At 43.1% G+C, this 23,334-nt stretch overlaps 1 protein-coding gene across 3 annotated transcripts in view; it reads right to left on the bottom strand.

Moving 5' to 3' along the window:
- Window positions 1-6,210: 6,210 nt before the first annotated feature.
- LOC137430284 (huntingtin-interacting protein 1-related protein) overlaps window positions 6,211-23,334 on the bottom strand; it is a 122,217-nt gene continuing 105,093 nt past the window's right edge. For all 3 annotated transcript variants that reach the window (XM_068121054.2, XM_068121055.2, XM_078780530.1), the window contains exon 31: window positions 6,211-6,980. In XM_068121054.2, coding sequence (XP_067977155.1) covers window positions 6,879-6,980 — 102 coding nt within the window. In that variant the 3' untranslated portion in view covers window positions 6,211-6,878. The remainder of the gene's footprint in view (window positions 6,981-23,334) is intronic.

Genomic DNA, 23,334 nt, shown 5'->3' with positions numbered 1-23,334 from the left:
ACCCCTCCTCCTCCTCCTCCCCCCCTACCCACTCCCTTTTCATGGCATGTTTTGTCGACTAGTTTAAAATGTTTGAAAATAAAGGTGTAATGTCAACGAGAGCAGCTGCTTTGTACTGGACCAAAAGAGCAGTCCTCACAAAAAATACATTTTTAGCAAGTAATTACTGGGCAGCATATTTTAACATGACGATTCATGTTAATTTAAAATTTAAACAGCTCAACTTTGCCATTCATTCCTCCTTACTGATACTTCATAATCATTTACAGTTCTTCGCTTCTAGGGCGAAAAAAGAAACCTTGTGGTATGCTGACGCTGCACTTGGCGGTGACAGCAGCCTTGGGACATTTTGTAAAGGTGGCGGCCTATCCGAGTAAGGTAAGAGAGATTTACACCACCAGGTATCACCAAATAGCAAAGACACAATAGCTGGACTCAGGTAGCGAGCAACAATGTAAGAAAAGCAACACAAGCGAAACAAGTGGTAAATCCAGATCAAGGTAACTGCCCCCCATTTCCGATTGAGGTTTCCGATGTTGAACCGTAACGACAACAAACAACACAACATGCATTTTAAGGCCATTTTCCCTGCTAGAGCGGGGGTTAGCCTTGTGGACCCCATGACAATCTTCTCCATTTTGCCCTATTTTCTGCATCTCCCCTTGGGAACCCCCTTGCCCGCATTTCTTCTTCCACCATCTTTAGCCAAGTCTTTCTCGGTCTTCCCCGTCCTCTACTTCCTTCTACATTCATTTCCATCACTCCTCTCAACCAGTCACTTTCATCCTTCCTCAACACATGACTAAACCAGCTCAGCCTGTTGCTCTTCATAACATCAATCACAGGCTATATTCACATCATCTTTCGCAATTCATCATTTGACTTCCTCTCCCTCAACGATAGTCCGCACATCCATCGAACCATTCGCATTTCCACCCTTTCCAACCTTCGTTGCTGCTCTACGTTCATTACCCATGTCTCGCTCCCATAAATCATAACACTTCTCACACATGCAGCATACACCTTTCCCTTCAGCTTCAGCGACACTCCCCTCCTCGTCAGCATGACACTGAGTTCCCGAAACTTCTTCCATGCACATCTCACTCCAGCAACCGTTGCCGAGTCTGATCCACCTTCTCCATTCAGCATGTCTCCTCGGTAGCAAAATGTTTTCACACCTTCCAGCTTCACGCCGTCTCCAAGATCCAACTCAACATTTCCTCCATCTGCAGCTCCCTTTGTGCACACCTTACACTTGAACGTAGCTGCCACACTGGTTAATGACCCTCTAAGACCACTACATTTTTGATGAACCCACTCAGCGCACATTGTACATTGAATGGAGTTCACTCCGACACCCTTCCTGCACACAGCACACGGCCACTTCCCAGTTCTTTCCACCTCACCACATGCTTTACCACTTGCTATCACCTTCATTTTTCCGATATTCACCTTCTCCATACATTCCTTAAACTTGTTCACCTTCTCCTTCAGTCCATCCATACTTTCCGCAATCAACACCAGATCATCTGCACACAACTCCCACGGTAAACCCTCCTTTACATTCCGAGCCAGCACCTCCATCACAGCTACAAATAGTAGTGGACTTAGTACCGACCCCTGATACACTTCCACCTTCACCTCAAACTCACCACTGTTCCCGTCCTTCGTCCTTACAGCTGTGCGCACTCTTTTGTGCATTGTCATGACTACTCTGATCAACCATTCCTCCACTCCTAACTTCCTCAATGCCCATGTCACTACTTTGTGTGGAACCCTATTGAATGCTTTCTCCAGATCAACAAACCCAAGAAACAACTTCTTCCTCTTCTCCATGTACTTCTCCTGCAACTGCCTTACAATAAAAAGCGCGTCTGTCATTCCTCTTCCTGGCATAAATACAAACTGCATTTTGTCGATCTTCACTTTCTTCCTTATCCTCCTCTCCAACACCCTTTCCAATACCTTCATTCCATGCTCCAATAACTTTATCGCTCTGTACGAGCCACAGTCCAGAAGATCGCCTTTCCCCTTGTATAGAGGGACGAGGGTACTCAGTTCCCAATCCACTGGAATGCGGCCTTCTTTCACCACCAGATTACAGATCTCTGTCATTCTCTTCACACCCCAACTTCCTGCTGCCTTCAACATATCTCCCACAACTCCCGTCAGCACTCCCGCTTTTCTACTCTTCTTTGCTTTTATCGCTTCCTCAACTTCCTTCTCAGTTATCTTCTCTGCCGGTCCTAAAACTGGGTTACTCTCTATGTTGCCATACCATTCATTCTCTGCATTCAACAGCATTTCCATATATCTCTTCCATCTTCCTTTAATTCCATCTGGGTCCACAACGATTTGTCCCACTTCATCCTTCAAGCAACTCACCCCCATCACATCACACCTCTCGCTATCTGCTTTGGAATCCTGAATACTGCTCTCTGACCCTCTTCCAAATCCAAGCGTTCTCCGAACATTTTCCTACATGCCTCCTGCGCCTTTGCTACCTCTTTCTTTGCAGCCTTCTTGGCTGCCTTATAACTTTCATGTTCTGCCTTTTCTGCCCCCATACCCTTCGCCTTCTGCCACTCCTTGAACTTCTTCCTCTTCGCGTCAATCCTCTTTCCAACTTCATCATCCCACCACCATGTTTCTGAGTGCCTCAGTGGTCCTTTAGTCCATCCACATACCTCACCAACGGCTCCCTACAGACTATCTTTCATTGACATCCAACCATTTTCAAGCTCAACCACATCATCCTCTACCCTACTCAGCCTCTCTTTTAATGCCTCCCTTACCGTCACCTCTTTCAACCTCCACACCTTCATTCTCGGTTGGTACTTCACCCGCAGAGCTCTCCTCGCACCTTTCACCCTTATGTCGCAGACAACCAAGTGGTGCTGTGAAACAGCCTCCTCCCCCAGGATCACCTTTGTGTCCCGGAGGTGCCCACTATCTCACCTACGCACCATCAGGTAGTCAATGGTTGTCGTCGACCCACCTGACGTGTATGTAACAAGCTTATTATCCTCTTTCTGGAACTGAGTATTACAAATCGACAAACCAGCTCCATCAGCAAACTCCAAAAGCCTTTCACCTTCTCCATTTCTCACAACATATCCGTAACACCCATGACCTCCCTCAAAACCGTCCATACTCCTTCCCACATGTCCATTTAGGTCTCCTCCTACCTCAACAACTTCCTCATCTTTCACGTTTTCCATCAGCTTCTCTATTGCACACCAGAACTCGTCCCTTTCTTCATCGCTCCGACCGACCTGCGGAGCATATCCCGAGATGACGTTCACCAAGAGCTTTCCAATCATCATTTTCACCATCATCAACCTATCACTCACTCTAGTCACACTCACCACACTGTCTACAAACTCCTCAGAAAACAGGACACCAACACCATGCACACCTTCCGGGCACCCTTGCCACACAAACTTGTATTTCTGTCCCTGCCTACCCTTCACCATTCTCAAACCACTTCCCTTCCATCTCGTCTCCTGCACACAACATATGCCCACTCTTCTTCTGACCAATACTTCCACCACTTCTCCTGATCTCCCTGTCATTTTGTCCCTACATTCCACGTCCCAAACCTCAGAAACCGATCTCCACGTGGGACATCAGACGTTTCGTCGTCATAAATGGAGTGATTTCCACCCTTGCTTCAATCGGGTTCCCCACCTTGAGTTTTGACGAGTGGGGGCGAGGTACCCCATGGGGTACTTCGGGCTGTACCCTGCCCATATGTAGTTGTAATTGTCATGGTTCCCTTTTTGAGGCAATGTTTTTATGGCCGGATGCCCTTCCTGACGCCAACCCTTTTAGTCGCCCCTTACGACACGCAGGGATATGGTGGATCTATTCTAAACCGGGGTACACACTGATGTTGAACCGTAACTAAAGAGAATATTTTATTAATTAGTTTCCCATGTAATTTTAGTTGTTACCATTTGGTGAGATGCCGTCTCTTCCCTCCTGGTCTTCAAGACAGCTGTTCACCAACACCTCAGATCACCTTCCATCCAAAACCATGATATTTTCCACTCCCATTTAACCCTCCTTCCTTATAGTTTCCTTCTATTATAGTTTTTCCTTCCTTATACAGACTTGGCATTTAATATGGAATATTTTTTTGTGGGGGTGAACTTACTTTTCAAGATGTCTTAGAACCAAAAGTTCATTGGAATTATGTTGAAATTATTCCAGATTTTGTTAATGTGACCTTTAAAAGAAACAAAAACCACATTTGACATTTCGAAACAAATAAATTGATCCTTGAAAGTGATGTAAACTGATATCGAACTCAATTCATGGACAGTACTGTGTTAAACTGCTGTGCGTTTTCCAGAAGTATTTCTTTATTTTGCACATTAGCCAAATTTTTTTTTAACAAAAACAAAAGTTAAATTACGACTGGGATTACGGACAGTAAAATTACAGTTCAGTACTTCGTGGAACCCCCACGAGCATTCAGGAGATCACGTACACGTTGAGGCATGCTGTTCACGAGATTTGCCAAGGTTTGGACAGGAATCGCTTGCCATGCAGTGACAATAGTCTGCTGCAATTCACGCACAGAGGTCTGCTGCTGGTCCAAGTGGTCGATTTGACGCGTTAATTCTGCCCACAAATTCTCTATTGAATTCATATCCGGGGACATGGCAGGCCACTCCATATGCTCTACACCACGGTCAGCAAGAAAGTGTTGGATCATGCGAGCACGATGAGGCTGTGCATTGTCATCTTGGAAGACAAAGTTTCCTCGAAAGGCTGCATGAGCAAATGGAAGCAATGTTTCTTCCAGAATGGCCCTGTACTTGAACTGGTTCAGGTTTCCATTCAGAACAACCAGGTCAGTTTTGCCCCCTGCATGAAAAGCAGCCCAAACGGTCACGCCACCACTTCCAGCTTGGACTCTTGGCACTATACAATCTTTGTTGTAGGCTTCATGCACTTGTCTGCACACTCGGACGTGGCCATCTTGACGATAGACCAGAAATCTAGACTCGTCACTGAAGATCACATGATTCCAGTGTCCTGGCTGCCATTGACAGTGCTCTCTGGCCCACTGCAATCAGCGCTGGCGGTGTTGTCTGGTCAGGCGTGGCTTTCTCAGGGGACGCCTGGCACGATAGCCTGCTTGAACCAGTCGTTGGTTGACTCGCCTTCTGGATACAGGCACATTTGTCAGTTGCTGCCACTCAGCCCGAAGCCGATTAGCTGACTTGGTACGGCCATTGCGGACTAACCGGTGCAGCTGGCGATCATCCCTCCTTGTGGTTCTGCGGGGACGTCCTGGCCTCGGTATTGGAGTAGGGACACCCCTCTGAGCATTTCGTTTCAGGATCTTTGACACCTGACCTTGAGTGATGCCATACTGCCGAGCAATAGCACGCTCTTTCATGCTGTAATTTCGTAAAGCCACCACTCCATGACAAACAGCATTGTCGAGTTGACGGACCATCTCCAGAGGAAGCGGCAATAACTTTTGGAGACGTGCAGCAGTTGTTTTCCACTAATACAGAACGCAACAACCCTTGTATACCCGACTGTGAAGCCAATCGTCAAATGCACCTGTCCTTACATTTAGCCACGCCACCTGTGATATAATCCTGTTGTTGACGTCTTGCTGTGACAATCAGTGACATGGTTCTTTTAACAAATAAATCACCAAAGTGTAAAAGAAACTCACCAGATTGATACACTGAGTTAAGAAAGTAAACCCAAGTCAAGAAAAAAAAAATATTCCATATTAAATGCCAAGTCTGTAGTTTCCTTCTATATCCATCTAGTTCACCCCATGCATCTTCTCCTACCCCTCATCCTCACTGCAGCAGTTCAAGTCTCCCTCTATTTTGTCCCTCAACCCTGTTGTTGGTGTGTTCCCCCCTCTCGTTCTACTGTTCCTTTTGCTCTGTTACATCCTCATATGTTCTAGATTCTAGCTCCTCCATAAGCCTCGACTTTGTATACAAAAAAGAAGTGTCTTTTTTGTGACTGATGGAAGGTGTGGTGAAGACAATACAATTGTATGGGCAGCTCTAGATAAACCTCAGACATTGCTAACTGTTTAATTTGATCATGAATGCAAGAAACAAAAAAGTAACATTTAAAAAAAAGATCAAATAATTATAAATCCCAAGATACCAGTTTTTTTTTTTTCAATAAAACTTTTTATTGACGATTATTTATCGCAAGGCACGCGTATATGATGGGCTTTCGACAGTTGGTAAAAGGTTCAGCTGTATAAGAGTAAATAAGTTAATGAAAATTGATAACATTAACCATCTCTGGTCCAGCCCAGCACTCGTAGCACCCCGAAACATCTTCACAAACACAAATAATCCCAAAAGCTGCTCCTTGAAAAAGTAATGCAATGTAAAATAAATACATATTTAAAGTCCTTAGAAAACTCAACCAAAAGTCATGGTCAAGCCCCAAGCAATGTCGGAAACTTGCAAAGTTTCCTGCCGACCCAGACTCCTCTAATACCCTCCTCTAGGGGGTTGGAAGCATTGGTGGAAAAGGTTTGGAAGCGGAGGAGATAAAGGAATGATAGGAGTTGTCGATGAACCAGGATAGTTGAGTAAATCTGATAAACCTTGGTTCTGTGCGCAGAGTTATGTTTGCGTGAGAGAAAGAGAAAAAGAGAGAGAAAGAGAGAGAAAGAGAGAGAAAGACAGAGAGAGAAAGAGAGAGAAAGAGAGAGAAAGCGAGAGAAAGAGAAAGAAAGAGAAAGAAAGAGAAAGAAATAGAGAAAGAAATAGAGAAAGAAAGAGAGAAAGAAAGAGAGAAAGAAAGAGAAAAAAAGAGAAAGAAAGAGAAAGAAAGAGAAAGAGAGAAATAGAGCGAGAGATTTTTACAAAGGCTCATTCGGTGGTGACCCCTGCGAGGTGATAGTGCTTTCGTCGAAGTTCTCCCAAACGTTGTCGCTCTTTCTGCACCAGACTCTCCAACTCCAGCAGCCGCACCTGCCACACAGGTAATACAGGCGTGCATGTTGCATTCGTTAAGAGTGCCATGAATCATTTTTGACAGATAAACTCAAAAATAAACTTCCTTTCTCTCCAGATTGTCTCGAGCTTTAATGCCGGTAAGGAATTCTACAACACACACCAAACAGTTTGGCACAGTGAATACTTTTCAGCAAAGTTATTTTGTCTTAACATTCTGGCATTTAATTGGAAGATACTGTAGCAAGTGTAGCAGTATTGAAAAAAAAATATTGGCACACCTCAATCACCCAAAGCCCTTCCCTTATTCCCCCACACCCAATGCCACTCCCTGTAGCCTCCTTATGCAAAACCACCCCTCCTCCTCTCCCTCATCTACACTCCTATATCCCCTGCCCTCCCCTACCTCATTCCCTCACCTTCTACCATTCACCCTCTTCTCACCTCTTCCCCTACCCCTTCTCACCCCATCTTCCTGACTCCTCCCATCCAAAGTGATCAGTAAATCCAACAGTCAGCAGCAATGACAAGTATTTACACCATTACTTGGGTTACATCAACACGTACGCAAGTCTTTGACTTACAAAAAAAAAGAAAAAAAAGACCAAGTCCAATGACGGAAATTTTATTGTAAAACTAAACCGACAATTTTTTTTTTTTGACATCTCAGATGTTGAACCCATATTTATTGAAATACAAAGATTTAAAATTCACTACCGGGATATGTTGTCGATGCAACTACTGTAAACCAGTCTGCACTGGAGACATTGGGCTGATTAATTCATTGAAGTACAGCCCTCATCAAAGAGTTTTTGGGATTAGTAACGAGAGGCAAATAAGCAATACTTCATGTCTCGAGCTCCAGCAAATCCAGTAAAAAACAAGGAAAGAAAACACAGAAAAAGGCAATTGTGCCCATATAGCCTGGCCCCAACACAAGAGATTGCACACTCTCAACTTTGCACCCACCTATTTATCGATCCATAAACAGTAAACACCCTCAGCCAACTACCCCCACCACAGCAACATTTACCTCAACATCCCTCGTTGGTCCCAGACACTTATACCTGTCGATATTTGCAATCCCCCATTATTTGTCTCATTCTCTCGTGAACTCGCCTAATGTCCTTGCATACAGTGCATTCAGAAAGTATTCAGACCCCTTCACTTTTTTCACATTTTGATATGTTGCAGCCTTATGCTGAAATTGTTTAAATTCATTTTTTCCCTCATCAATCTACACTCAATACCCCATAATGACAAAGAGAAAACAGGATTTTAGAAAGTTTTGCAAATTTATTTTAAAAAAACAACTGAAATATCACATTTACATAAGTATTCAGACCCTTTGCTATGACACTTGAAATTTAGCTCAGGTGCCTCCCATTTCTCTTGATCATCTTTGAGATGTTTCTACACCTTGATTGGAGTCCACCTGTGGTAAATTCAATTGATTGGACATGATTTGGTAAGGCACACACCCTTTTTTTTTTTTTTTTTTTTGTATACAAGATCGAGGCTCGTGAAAGAGCTAACATTAATCACACAAAAAGTCAAACCGACACACAAAACACAAAAAACAAGGGGAGCGGCAGACAAGATGGGAAGAGAGGGGGAAGGACACAAACACAACATTTGAGAGCAGGGACATCGGGAGGACTTGGGGGAAGGTGGGAGAGGTATAAAACATATGAACACTGCAAGGACTCTGGGGTGAATTACCGGGGGTGGAAAAGATCAAGGTTTTGGATGGGGGAAGATAAGAGATGGTGGTGAACAGCTGTTTTAAAGACCTGAGGGAGGAGTGGGATTGAGGGGAGTGGGGGAGTTTGTTCCAGAGGCGGGAGAAAAGGGGAATGAAAGAGTGAAGGTGAGCAGAGAGCCTAGACTTTGGCAGTTTAACCATAAGAGGGTTGCAGGCAGATCTTGTGCGACCTGAAGGAATATTGGGGGGACAGAGCACAGAGAGAGCAGGGGGAGCAAGGCTGGAGAGGAGTCGGTAGAAGACAGAAAGACCACCAACCTGCCTGTGGTGAGTGAGTGAAAGGCCCTCGGACTTGACTTCATCGCAGGAGATTCCAATGATTCTGAAAGCTTTGGCCTCAACAGCGTGAAGACGAGCTAGGTGTGAGGCAGGAGCACCAGCCCAGTACAGAGGGGGGAACAGTATTCCATTGAGCTGCGGATGAAAGCCTTGTATGTGGTGAGGAGCTCAGGTGTGCGTCTATATAAGGTCTCACAGCTGACAATGCATATCAGAGCAAAAACCAAGCCATGAGGTCGAAGGAACTGCCACACGAAGGAACATCACTGCAACACTCCACCGATCTGGGCTTTATGGCAGAGTGGCCAGACGGAAGCCTCTCCTCAGTGAAAGACACGTGAAAACCCGCTTGGAGTTTGCAAAAAAGCACCTAAAGGACTCTCAGACTGAGAAACAAGATTCTGTGGTCTGATGAAACCAAGATTGAACTGTTTGGCTTCCGTCTGGCCACTTCACCCTTCTGGAAGTTTCTCCCATCTCCACACAGGATCTCTGGAGCTCAGCCAGAGTGACCATCGGGTTCTTGGTCACCTCTCGAACCAAGGCCCTTCTCCCCCGATTGCTCAGTTTGGCCGGGCGGCCAGCTCTAGGAAGAGACCAGGTTGTTCCAAACTTCTTCCATCTAAGAATTATGGAGGCTACTGTGCTCTTGGGAACCTTCAATGCAGCAGGAATTTTTTGTAGGATTCCCCAAATCTGTGCCTCGACACAATCCTGTCTCTGAGCTCTGCAGGCAGTTCCTTCGACCGCATGGCTTGGTTTTTGCTCTGATACGCATTGTTAGCTGTGAGACCTTATATAGACAGGTGTGTGCCTTTCCAAATCATGTCCAATCAATTGAATTTACCACAGGTGGACTCCAATCAAGGTGTAGAAACATCTCAAAGATGATCAAGAGAAATGGGAGGCACCTGAGCTAAATTTCAAGTGTCATAGCAAAGGGTATGAATACTTATGTAAATGTGATATTTCAGTTTTTTCTTTTTAATAAATCTGCAAAACTTTCTAAAATCCTGTTTTCTCTTTGTCATTATGGGGTATTGGGTGTAGATTGACGAGGGAAAAAATGAATTTAAACGATTTCAGCATAAGGCTGCAACATAACAAAATGTGAAAAAGTGAAGGGGTCTGAATACTTTCTGAATGCACTGTAGATTTCCCCTTCTTGACAAACAGGCCAACATACTAACTATTCTTTGAGTAAAGAATATTTTTTTTAAAGCAGAACAGCATTTGGTGGAACGTATACCTCTGCTAGGCTGAACAGTTTACGTTTTGTATTCAACTGACAGGCCGGATCCCAATCTGGACCATCACCAAAATCAAATGAATTCGCCCTTGTCACACACGCATCATGTTATGTCCACCAAGTTTCGTCCAAATCTGTCCACAACTGTGAGGTATCCTGCCATGTACCATTTTTGGCACTATCTCTCAATGGTGAAGAATTATTTAAGACATTCTAGTATCCTGATCCAGATCCGGATCTTCACCAAAGTCTAATCAATTAGTCATTGTCGCACATGCAACCTGTCCACCAAGTTTCATCCGAATCGATCCATAAATTTGAGATATCCTGCCAACAGACAAACAAACAAGCAAACATGAAAGATGTTGTGCATAGAATGATACTTGCAAAATCCATGAAACGAATTTGACCGTAAAAATAATTGGTGGTTGAGTTCAGTGACCTGATATGCAAATCCTTTTCAAATTTCAAGTCAATCGGATGAAAATTGAGGATTTTGGAAATATCACCTAAGTTGTTGACCTTTGGCCGATGTTGACCTTTTGGCCCATGTTGTTGTTCTCCTTTTTCCTTTACAAGGGGTGAGATCCGATTGCACCAAGCTCCTGCCCGGCCTTTACCACAATACTCCTCCACTCCTTTCTGTCCTCTCTCTCCCACCACCTTACTGATATCGCTCTTCACACAATCCTCCCATCTCACCCACAGTCTACCTCTTTTCTTCCTACCTTGTTGCCTCAACATATCCGTTCTCTTTTCCATTCTTTCTTCTCCCATCTGCACCAAGTGCCCAGCCCATCTCAGCTGGCATGTCACAAATCTCCCATCAAGCTCATTTGCACACCAATCTCCTCTAAATTAATCCATTCTCCTTCTATCCACCCTCTTCACTTGGTGACATTGAAGTCCTAAACATCGAGCTTATGGGGATCTCTGTATGAGCAGTGCACAAGTCACCTACCTAATGAGTTCTCTTTCCCAGATGGTTTTACGGATAATTCTGTTAATGTGATGATAGGTGGCTTCAACAGCTATCGTGTACTTTGGGGATACTCAGAGAGAAACGATGATTGGGAATTAGATGAAAGCTGGTCAGATGCAAGGCAGTTGTCCCTCGTTCATGATGCAAAGTACTGCTAAACTGCAAGTTCGTTTTATGATTCATGTTCAGTTTTTTGTGTTCGAAACATAACATTCAATTGACATCAAGTTGTTCCTCAATCAAAAACTGACATTTGTAGGTGGATGGACAGACAGGATTAGACCCTATTGCTTTTCCCCACTTTTTGCTTAGCTTGTGTGGGGTAACGAATGAACAAGAAAATTATTAATAGAGATCTGTAGAAGGATCTTCCATCTGCTATAAAATGAGAAGCGAAATCCAGAGTTTTAATTTCATGATGGATGATCACACGGCTTCATGCCAATACCCTATCTACAACTTTTCCCCCCAAGAATATGAAGCGGGACAATTGTCATTGAAAACTTACGATAGCTTTTAAATAAAAATGATTTTTAAAAAATGTTATAATCCCATCCCAATGTCGAGCCATCAACTGATATATACCTGCCCACATTACTACATCGTGATACATGTACCAAGTTTGATTTCAATCCCTTCAGCTGTTCTCAAGTATCACATTTTCACCTGACATGGCCTTTGACCTCTTCATGCAGAAATGTAATCAGTTCATCTTTGCATCATAATATATACTTATACCAAGTTTGGTCAAAATCCCATCACTGGTTCACAAGTTAGCTCGGTAACAAATATTTTACCTAATGGAACCTCTGACCTTTGACCTCTTGACCACATAATATAATCAGTTTATCTTTGCATCATAATATATACTTATACCAAGTTTGGTCAAAATCCCATCAATGGTTCACAGGTTAGCTCGGTAACAGAATTTTTACCTAACGGAACCTCTGACCTTTGACCTCTTGACCACATAATATAATCAGTTTATCTTTGCATCATAATATATACTTATACCAAGTTTGGTCAAAATCCCATCACTGGTTCACAAGTTAGCTCGGTAACAGAATTTTTACCTAATGGAACCTCTGACCTTTGACCTCTTGACCACATAATGTAATCAGTATATATTTGCATCATAATATATACTTATACCAAGTTTGGTCAAAATCCCATCACTGGTTCACAAGTTAGCTTGGTAACAAAATTTTTACCTGACGGAACCTGTGACCTCTGACCTTTTGACCACATAATATAATCAGTTTATCTTTGCATCATAATATATACTTCTACCAAGTTTGGTCAAAATCCCATCAATGCTTCACAGGTTAGCTCGGTAACAGAATTTTTACCTAACGGAACCTCTGACCTTTGACCTCTTGACCACATAATATAATCAGTTTATCTTTGCATCATAATATATACTTATACCAAGTTTGGTCAAAATCCCATCAATGGTTCACAGGTTAGCTCGGTAACAGAATTTTTACCTGACGGAACCTCTGGCCTTTGACCTCTTGACCCCATAATCTTATCCATTTATCTTTACTTGTACCAAGTTCTGATTTATGTTCAAAATATAACATTCAATTGAAATCAACCTGAAAACATAATGCCTGCGGCGACTTAGTCAGTGGAGGTATAACAATTGCAAACAATTGCAATCCCATAGCATATGAAATTATTCAATATCTTTCAAGATTGCTCGCCTTACTCAGGAACAAGGTGCTGACTCCAATAATAATGTAATAGACATTCAAAATCAAAATATACAGTGTCCTACATAAGTATTGGAGCAATGAAGTCAAATTTGTTATTATTGCTATACAGTATACTCAAAGAAATCAAAAGATCAAATTTAAGATCAAAATATGAATATGAGGCAAGAGTACAGAAGGTCAGATTTTATTAATTGGTATTTTTATTTGTACATGTTTTACTATTGCAGAACAACAGCTCTTTTTATGTTCAGTCTCCATATTTTAGGTAAGCATAGGTATTGGAAAAAATGACTGGCAGGTGTTTCTTAGTGCTCAGGTGTTTCTTGTTGCATTGATTGTTCACACATAAACGAACTGTGAATGTCCAGTCTTGGTTTTAGCCTTTGCATTTACCTTGGGAGTCTGCCTATGGTGGCACAAGGCATAAACTAACATGAAGACCAGAGAACTCTCTATGAAAGAAAAGCAAGCAATTTGGAAGCTGAAAGAATAGAATAATTCAATTAGAACCACAGCTCAAAAATTGAGCATCGCAAGTACAACAATTTGGGATATCTTGAAAAAGAAATAAACCACTCGTGTACTCAGCAATATACAACGGCCAGATCAGCCAAAGAAAACAACTGCAGTTGATGATAGAAACATAGGGGCAATACCCCTGGTGCTCACCTGGTCGAATAAACAGTATACTACACTAACTGAAGGTATTTTAAACCAATTTGAATGGTTGCTAGAAGACAGGGCAGCATGCAGAATCATACGAACATAATCATAAGACTTTAAACAAACAAACAAAAAAATACCTTTTTGGGGGGCAACGGCGCCCTCCCCAACCCCGTATACCTTCTCAGATGCCAATTTTTCTAATGCCTTGAGCAAACATTGGTACATCATGGGTGATGAAGGTTGTGGTCAAGTTTCATCGAAATTGTGTATGTAGTTTCAGAGAAGAAAGCAAATACCTATTTTTTTTGGGGGGGGGGGGGGGGGGGGGGTCAAACCTGAACCCACCTTGACCCCCGTAGACCCCTTTAGACTTCGATTTTCTTAGTGCCGTGAACAAACTTCAGGACATCACGGGTGATGAAGGTTGTGGTCAAGTTTCATCAAAATTGTGTGTGTAGTTTCAGAGGAAAAAGCAAATTGCTATTTTGGGGGGTCAAACCTGGATCTTCTTTGACCCCGGTAAACCCCCTTAGGCACAGATGTTTTCAATGCCGTGAACAAACTTTAGTCACAACACAACAAATATCATTTGTGCCAAGTTTGGTCACAATCCTTTCAGCGGTTTCGGAGAAGAAGTTGCAAGTGTTTACGGACGGACGGACTGACTGACTGACTACACGCCATCACATAAGTTCCCTGAACTTTGTTACAGGTGAGCTAAAAATCATCAGAGCTGTGAAGAAAAACCCCTAAAACAACTTTTAGTGACATCACCAACAACCTCTAGAGTGCAGAGGTGAAAGCATCACAAACTACTGTTCGCAGAAGACTTTGACAGCAGAATTACAAATGCTACACCACAAGATGCGAACCTCTCCTCAGCACCAAAAACAGAAAGGCCAAATTATAATTTGCATCAAGAAGTACAGAGAGGAGCCAATAAGTTCTGGAACATTTATGGACAAATGAGACAATGATGAACCTTTACTGAAGCGATGGAAATGTGAAAATATGGAGAAAGGAAGAAACTGCATATGATCCAAAGCATACTTCCTCTTCTATGAAGCATGGTGGAGGTAGCATCATGGCTTGGGCCAGCATGGCTTCCTCTGGAACTGGCTCACTCATCTTTATTGAAGATGTAACTAATGATGGCAGCAGCATAATTAATTCAGAATGTACAAAATTTTTTGTCTGCCTATGTACAAAAAAATACCTCGAAACTCATTTGGTGACACGTCACCATGCATCAATGACCCAAATCATACTGCCAGCCCAACCAAGGAGTTCATCAGGGAAAAAGGTGGAAGTTTTAGATTGGCCAAGTCAATCTCATGATTTAAATCCAACGGAGCATGCATTTCACTTGCTGAAGAGGAGACTTACGTCAGAAACCCCCCAAAACAAAACTGAAAATAGGTGCAGTAAAGGCTTGGAAAAGCATCTCTAAGGAAGATACCAAGAGTTTGGTGCTGTCGATGGGTCACAGGCTCAATGCCGTTATTGCATGCAATTGATATGCAACCAAATACTAATTATTATACCACTTTAATTCACGTTAAGTTAATCTGTTCCAATACTTATGCTTACCTAAAATGAGGGAACTGAACATAAAAAGTACTATTGTTCTGCAATGGTAAAACATATATACATAGAGACACCATGAAATAAAACCAGACCTTCTGTACTCTTGCCTCATTTATCTTTTGATCTCAAATCCAAATTTCTTGAGTTTAGAGCAATAATAACAAATTTAACTTCACTGTTTCAATACTTATGGAGGGCACTGGAGTTCAAAAATCAATTTTACATGTGAAAAACAAATAAGTGATTTCAAAATTAATAACCCATTTAAAAGAGCATTTGGTTTTCATGTGAAGGAGATTGAAACCGACACTTTGTCAGTGATATTATTATTCATAACATCTTCCAGCAAAAGTTCAATATTGATCAACTGTGACCTAAATAATAGCTCAGAATGATGGGATATGAATATATATTTTTTATTCTGCACATACTCCAAGAATCTGAACCAAATGGGTGCGAATCCAATATGCAACCAAAAAATATTGTGCATCTTCCTATGTTGGAAGAAAAAAATCAAGTGGGTTTGAAAACTGCTGATCAATAACACACAAGCATCAAATTCCTGTAACTTTACAGAAACACCTTGCTATGTTCCACAAATGTATGAAAGGAAAGCATGTTTGTTACGCATCCAGGATATGATTGACTCATAATGTACGTTTCAAAACTACATAAAACAATAATAACCATTCTTTTCACGCCGTGAGGCGAATAGGAGCTGCAGAGGCAGTTTCATTGGCCAAGGAGTATAATCCTGGACGGGTCGCCACTCCGACACGGGATACGCAAATGGCGTATTACTCCAGCAAGCTAGTACTCATTTTGTCGACCTCGGAAGGCACGCTGAGAAATGGATTTAGACATAATTTGCTATTGATAAACGTACAGAGGCAGAAGGAAGTGGAGGAAGAGAGAAGATAAATTTTGGAAGATCTCAAAGTAGCTCAGTATTATCCATTTACAGACACAATTCTATTTAAAGACACAAGTTGATGATAAAAGAAAGCAGAACAAACTAGAATAATAAGCAACAATATCAGTATTGGAGATAATGGTGAACGGATTTCACTCCTAGGGGCTATATATTTATTACTTTAAAAAGGGTGGGTTTATTTTAGCCTCCCACCCGATTGGACAGAGTGTTCATCATGTGTGACGTATTGCTCAATACGTCACACATGATGTACACACGTCACATATGATGCACACACCTCTGTCCAAATGGCGTTCCCCATTCCCATGACGTCAGTGATGATGTGATTTGCAGAAGTCTTATTTTACCAACCCTTTTGCTCTGACAAAGGATAAGCTTCTTTAGACGAAGACGAAGGATTGTTTGAGTCACCGTAATTTCCAGAAACAGGCTGGGCAGCGCTGCCGATTGATGACCAGAACATCACAAACTGAACAAGATAGTACTAGCTTTGCCAGGCGGACAATGGTTCAGAAGCTAGGTCCGGCTAGGTAGTCAGAAAGTGGGATCAGTGCAGGGGAGAGGAGTCAAGGTGATGGAGATGATGCAGAGAAGGATGTGAGAAGTATTGTGTGTTCAGGAGACCAGATGGAAAAGGGACAGGGTGAGGCGGTTGGTAGGAGAGTACAGGCTGTTGCACAGGTGAGGGTATTTGAAGGAGTAATGGCGTTGAAATCATAGTATTGGAAGAGATCAGTAAGGATTTCATCAGAGTGAAAAGATTTGAGGGATGGATAGTTATGGCATGGTTGATGATACAGAAACAAATGGTGTTATGTTGATATATGGGTCACATACAGGAAGGACTGAGGCAGAGGAGCAGGAATTCAGGGATACACTGGACAGGATGATGGGAATGGTTGAGCTGGATGTGATGCTTTGTACTGTGGGAGACTTTAATGCGGATGTGGGCGTAGCGGAGCCAGGGGAAGAGGAATGTGTTGGTACATTTAGATGGGAATGAGGAATAGAGAGGGGTAAGAGCTGGGGGAGAGGAATGGCTAAACCATAGCTGCTTTGTTCTTTCAGAAGCGGGACAGCCACAATATTACCTATAGGAGCGAACAACACAAAACAGAACTGTATTTGTTGGTAGTTAGGATGCAACAGTTGTGGAGGATCAAGGAATGTAAGGCAGTGGAGGGAGAGCATCTCACCACCCAGTACACGCCTATGATGTTTGCTGTACATGTTGAGTCTATGGGCCTATCACTTTGCCATTTGTAAACAGGTTGATTCATTGTCTCTCTGTCTTCTACCGTCTCCTTTCTGGTTTTGTACCCTTTGCCCTCTGCGCTTTATCCATCTCAGGTATCTATCTGCAAGGTGCACACAGTCCACTAGCAACCCACTTCCAGTGAAACTCCCAAAATCCAAAATAACTGCTCATCTGCACCCATTTGTTCCTCTTTTTTCCCACCTGTAGAACCACTTCCACATTATCTGCAATCTCATTATTCCCACAAGGTCTTCAAGACAGCTGTTCACCACCACCTTATACTTGTACAATGGCTTTGAGGTCAATAATTCACCTTAATGATCTCACAATACAAAACTTCCTGCAATACAGCAATTATTTGTAATGGTTCATGAACACAAAAAGTATGAAGAACAAGTACAGATACATTCAGAGTACACCGCCCCATGCCAAATAAATAACATATCCTCCAGCGCTCAACATTGTCGCTATGCAGCACATAGAGGCAGTATTGGAAGGGAGAGATGTACAATAAATTGATCGATTAATTGCGCAAAAAAAATAAAAAATCGTTAAATAAATACTTTCTTAACCAATTGGAGAATAGCACAACTAGACCACCAGTGTTTCATCCGAAGCTGTATCTTTTTGAAAATTAATTGAATGAGTTAATCAAAAATTAAATAATTGATGGATTAATCAATAAATAATTAATTGATTAATTGATTAATCAATAAGTCAAAAATATCCTACAGAGCCAAATCACCTGGTCACTGTTGTGTCCGAATATCAGCTTCCTAGCTCAAAATGTGTCTGAGATATTGCCCAGATGAGAAAGAAAATAAGTAAGTGATTAATAATGAAAATAAATAAATAAAAATCATAAAATAATTAATTTCTTAATCAATTGGCTAATAGCAAACATAAACCACCACAGTGTCACCCAAATCTAACTTTTTGAAAATTAATTAATTAAATCATTAAATTAATTGGAATAATTAAATAATTAATCAATTAATCAATTAATCAAAAATACCATTTACAGCCAAATCACTTGGTCATTGTCATGTCCAAATATCAACTTCCTAGCTCAAAAGGTGCTGAGATATTGCCCAGAAAGAAAATAAATAACTGACTAATAAATCGATAATATTTAAGTAATGAAATTAATTGATTAATCAAAAAACAAAAAATACTGTTTTTGCCAAAGCACGTGCTCACGATTGTGCCAAAATTTCAGCTTCCTAGATCAAGAGATATCGCCCAGACAAACAAACAAACAAACAAACAAAAAAGAAAGAAAGAAACCGGAGTGAAAACTGAGTACTCCCTTTCAGCGCGCATCATCGCCGGGCCCCCTTCGATGCCCGGCGATGACGTCATGCAGCACCTGGAGATGGAACAGGAAAGGAACCGGATAGAGCAAATGGCACTTAGAATGAAGAAGTGCATGCATGGGTAGTGTTGCCAAATAATGAGTGAAATCTGGAGTATCAATAAATGTTACATATGGCAATAGTTGGGTTTATGGTTGCAGTGTGGCTGCAGAAACCTTTCCATTTTGACACGTAGCCCACAGTAAAAGAACACCACATATTCGCATCAAATTCCCCTCCCCTCCCCAAAAAAGGTTTGGAACAGGTTCACCTGGACCTCGCAATTATTTTTCCAATTACATATGGGCTGGTGTTTTTCCATTCCACTTGTGCATGTGACAAGCTCAGGCGACCTGAAATTCGCTTAAAGAAGTTGTTCATTTTTATCGATACATTGGCCTTCGAACCACGAGTCTGTGCCAGTCAACCTTAAACGGACCTCTTCTTCTTCGTGTTCTTCCACTTCCATCGGAACTGAATATTATTCAAATTTTAAACAATTTGTCAAATGCATACCAGATTAGTTGAAGTGCAAAATGTAGTTTTTTGAAAAGTTTTTTTTTTTGTATACAGAGTCGAGGATCGTGAAAGAGCTAACATTTATCAAACAAACAAATCAAACAAACAAGCAAACAAAGTATATAAAAAGGGGAGCGGTCGACAAGATGGGGAGAGAAGGGGAGGAAGCACACAAACACAACATTTGAGAGCAGGGACATCGGGAGATGTTTTTGGAGGGAGAGGGCCTGGGGGGAGGCAGGATAGGTATAAAACGCAAGGACACCAAGGACTTCCAGGAAAGAAGTCAAAAGTCACCTCAAAAAAGTGGATTTGGGGTGAAATTAGCGGGGGTAGAAAAGATCAAGGTTTTGGATTGGGGAAGATAGGAGATGGTGGTGACAGCCGTTTTAAAGACCTGGAGGGAGGAGTGGGATTGAAGAGAGCGAGGGAGTTTGTTCCAGAGGTGGGAGAAAAGAGGAATGAAGGAGTGAAGGTGAGCAGAGAGTCTTGATTTTGGCAGTTTAACCATAAGAGGGTTGCAGGCAGATCTTGTACGGCCTGCAGGAATATTTGGGGGACAGAGCCCAGAGAAAGCTGGGGGAGCAAGGCCGGAGAAGAGTCGGTAGAAGACGGAAAGACCACCAACCTGCCTGCGGTGATTAAGTGAAAGACCCTCGGAGATAGCGTCATCGCGGGAGATTCCAATGATTGTGAACGCTTTGGTTTCAACAGCGTGAAGACGAGCTAGGTGTGAGGCAGGAGCACCAGCCCAGAGGGGAGAGCAGTACTCCATTGAGCTGCGGATGAAAGCCTTGTATGTGGTGAGGAGCTCAGGTGTGCCAAGGAAGGACTTCGCACGACGGAGGATGCCCAGTCGGCGACTGGCTTTAAGGCCAGCTTGGAAATGTGGTTTTCCCAGGAAAGATCATGGCAGATAGTGAGACCCAAAAGCTTGAGTGACAGAACTTCTTGGAGAGGATTATTCAGAAAGTAGATGGGAGGGTTGTCCAGTCGGTCTTTTCGGAGAGACATCGTAAGAGTGTGAGATTTGTCAGGATTGAAAGACATGTTCCACTTGTTTGCCCAGTCTGTGATTTTGTCCAGGTCTGCAGAGAGTGAGGAGGCTGCAGACTGCCGATCTGAGGGATGAGGAATTGGAGCGGCAGAGAGTGGAGTCATCAGCAAAGAGATAGAGAGGATTTTCAAGAGAGTCAGAGGGATCATTGATGAAGACCAGAAAAAGCACAGGGCCCAGAACACTGCCTTGGGGAACTCCAGCCTGAACAGGAAGAGGAGATGAGAGAAACCCATTCAGCGCCACATGTTGACTACGACTAGAGAGGAAGTCCGCCAGCCATGCGTGGAGATTTCCATGGATACCAAAGGAGGAGAGTTTGGTGAGCAGAGCGGGGTGCCAGACCGTATCGAAGGCACGTGATATGTCGAGGGAGACAGCTCTAATTTCCTGTTTGGTATTGAGGACCTCCATCCATTGTTGAGACAGCAGAAGCAGCATGTCCAGAGTAGAGTGACCTGGTCTGAAACCAAATTGATGATCAGAGATCAAGCCATTGGAGAAGAGGAAAGATTTCATATCCGAAGCAATGATGGATTCCATGACTTTGCTGATAATTGGGAGAAGGCTGATTGGTCTGTAGTTGCTAGGATCTGTTTTTGCACCTTTTTTGTGCAAAGCGGTGATGTTGGCTGATTTCCAAGCAGATGGCAGTTGACCTTGAGCAAAAGAGAGGGTGAAGAGAACAGAGAGAGGGAGTGAAAGAGCGGAAGAACAGGATTGTAGGACCCGTGGGCTGATGCCGTCAGGTCCAGTTGCAGAATCAGAGTCGAGGGTTGACAGAAACTTTTCCACCTTGTCAGGAGGAAAGGACACGGAGTCCAGGAGCAGCTGGGTACGACTGGGTATGGTGGGTACAGAGAGGGATGGGTTAGGGACACAAGATTTAGAGGCAAACACAGAGTTGAGGCATTCAGCTTTTTCACGTGGGGAGTTAGCCGTGTAGCCGTTTGAGGTAAGGGAGGGGATGGAGGGGAAACAAACACCAGAAACAGATTTGACCAGACACCACCAGGATTTGGAAGAGGGAGACAGATAAGAGAGTTCGGTCTTGAGAACGGAGAGATATTGTTTCCTGGCTCTCCTGAGGGTGGACACACACTTGTTTCGGGCTTTGTGAAAGGAAATGAGATTTCCTTCCGTTGGCTTTGCTTTCCAGGAGACGAAGGCAAGTTGTTTCTGGGCAACAGCCTCACCACAAGATTCCGTGTACCATGGACGGGAGGAAGGGTATGACAACTGAAGACGAGATGGGATAAATCTGTGCATGAGAGAGAGCAATTTACTTTGGAAGAATTCCCAGGATGAGTTGATGTCAGAGGTGGTAGAGATGGGAGACCAGTCCAGATGATTGATGGCTGCTTGAAGACTGTGCCAGTTGGCCTGAGTGAAATGCCAGACTCGTCGACGCTGAGCAGGCTCCCTGAGAATGGTCAGAGAGATGTCCACTTTAACAAGCACATGATCAGATGATCCGATTGGAGCAGAAGAAGAGCAGTAGACATTTTCAGGGAAGTTAGTCATAACCAAGTCCAGAATAGAAGATGCTCCGTTGACTGAGATCCGGGTCGGGAAATTGACAGATTGTGTCAGTCCCAGTGAGTCGCAGAAGTCCTTTGCTGAGGAGCCATGGCTGGTGAGAGAGGTACCCACACCCAACCAACTGGCATGGTGACAATTGAAATCACCACATATGAGGAAGAGAGAGTTGGGATGAGTAGATAGAAGTTGGTCCATATTATCAGACAGCGAGATGTAGATGGAGTCATCACTGTTTGGTGGACGGTACAACACACATATGAACAAGAGGTGGGAGCGAAGGGGAAGCCGTAGCCAGAGGTATTCCTGGGGGTGAGGTGGAGAGAGTGCAGTGCAGCGCGAGTGAGGAAGAGAGTTTTTGATAAAGATAGCAATCCCACCTCCAGGACGAGGCTCAGGTCTATCATACCGGAGGAGGGAGTAACCCGGGAGAGATACTAAGGAATCAGAGACATCATGAAGGAGGAAAGTTTCTGTTAAGCAGATCACGTCTGGTTTGACAGAAGCAACCTGTATGGAGAGATCAGTTAAGTTTGAACGAAGGCCCCGGATGTTTGAGGTCCATACCGTTAATGAAGAGGAAGGGGGAGCATTGGATACAGAACAGGGGGGAGGAGGGGTAGGGTAAGATGTGGAAGAGGTGGACGAGGTAGGGAGAGCTGTTGAAGGTGTGTCAGAGATTTCAGAATAGCTCGGAGAAAGGGAAGGATGGGGCGGACAAAAGGTTTGATCATGATTGGGTGAGGCACAATGAGGTGTTATTTGAGGAGGGGGAAGAGCGAGGCAGAAGGTTGGGGGAGATGGAGGTGAGAGTTGGAAGGGGGAAGAAGCGGGGAGGACGCTTTGAGGAGGGGGAGTGGGAGGGGGGAAATTGAGAAGAAATGAGGGTGGGGAGATTTGAAGGGGAGGGGCGAGGGGGGAGTTGAGGAGGGAAGGGACAAGGGGAGGGATTTGAAAGGGATGTGATATAAAATGTTCATTTTCTTGCATTCATGTTATATTTAAATATCGTAAAGCGATGATGAAGTCATCTGAGTGATGGTGTTAGTGTATTTGGCCAATGTTTATTCCCATTTTCTACCACAATTTACTGATTGTATTGCTCACATTATTATTGTTTATTTGTATTCGGTTATATGCATTGTAGTATAAAAGCTCCGATTAAACTATTATTACTTGCACCGCAAAAGGTGGACAGAGTTTATGTTTTCACCCATGTTTGTCTGTCTGTGAGCAGGATATCTCAAAAAAGACGGATTCGGACTTTGTGACAAGGACAAATTTATTCGATTTTGGCGAAGATCCAGACCCGGATCTGGATACTAGAATTTTAAAAGCGATTCTTCATTATTGATAGACGGGGCCAAAAACGACATATAGCACGATATCTCAAAAAGTTATGGATGGATTCGGATATAAATTATGGACGGATTTGGAAACTAGGTGGATGAGTTTGGTAGATGA

This window comes from Myxine glutinosa, chromosome 6, assembly GCF_964187855.1.
Source record: "Myxine glutinosa chromosome 6, kmMyxGlut1.1, whole genome shotgun sequence".
NCBI lineage: Eukaryota > Metazoa > Chordata > Myxini > Myxiniformes > Myxinidae > Myxine > Myxine glutinosa.
The sequence above is the reverse complement of the archived record's forward strand: the minus strand, read 5'-3'. Positions and strand labels throughout refer to the sequence as shown.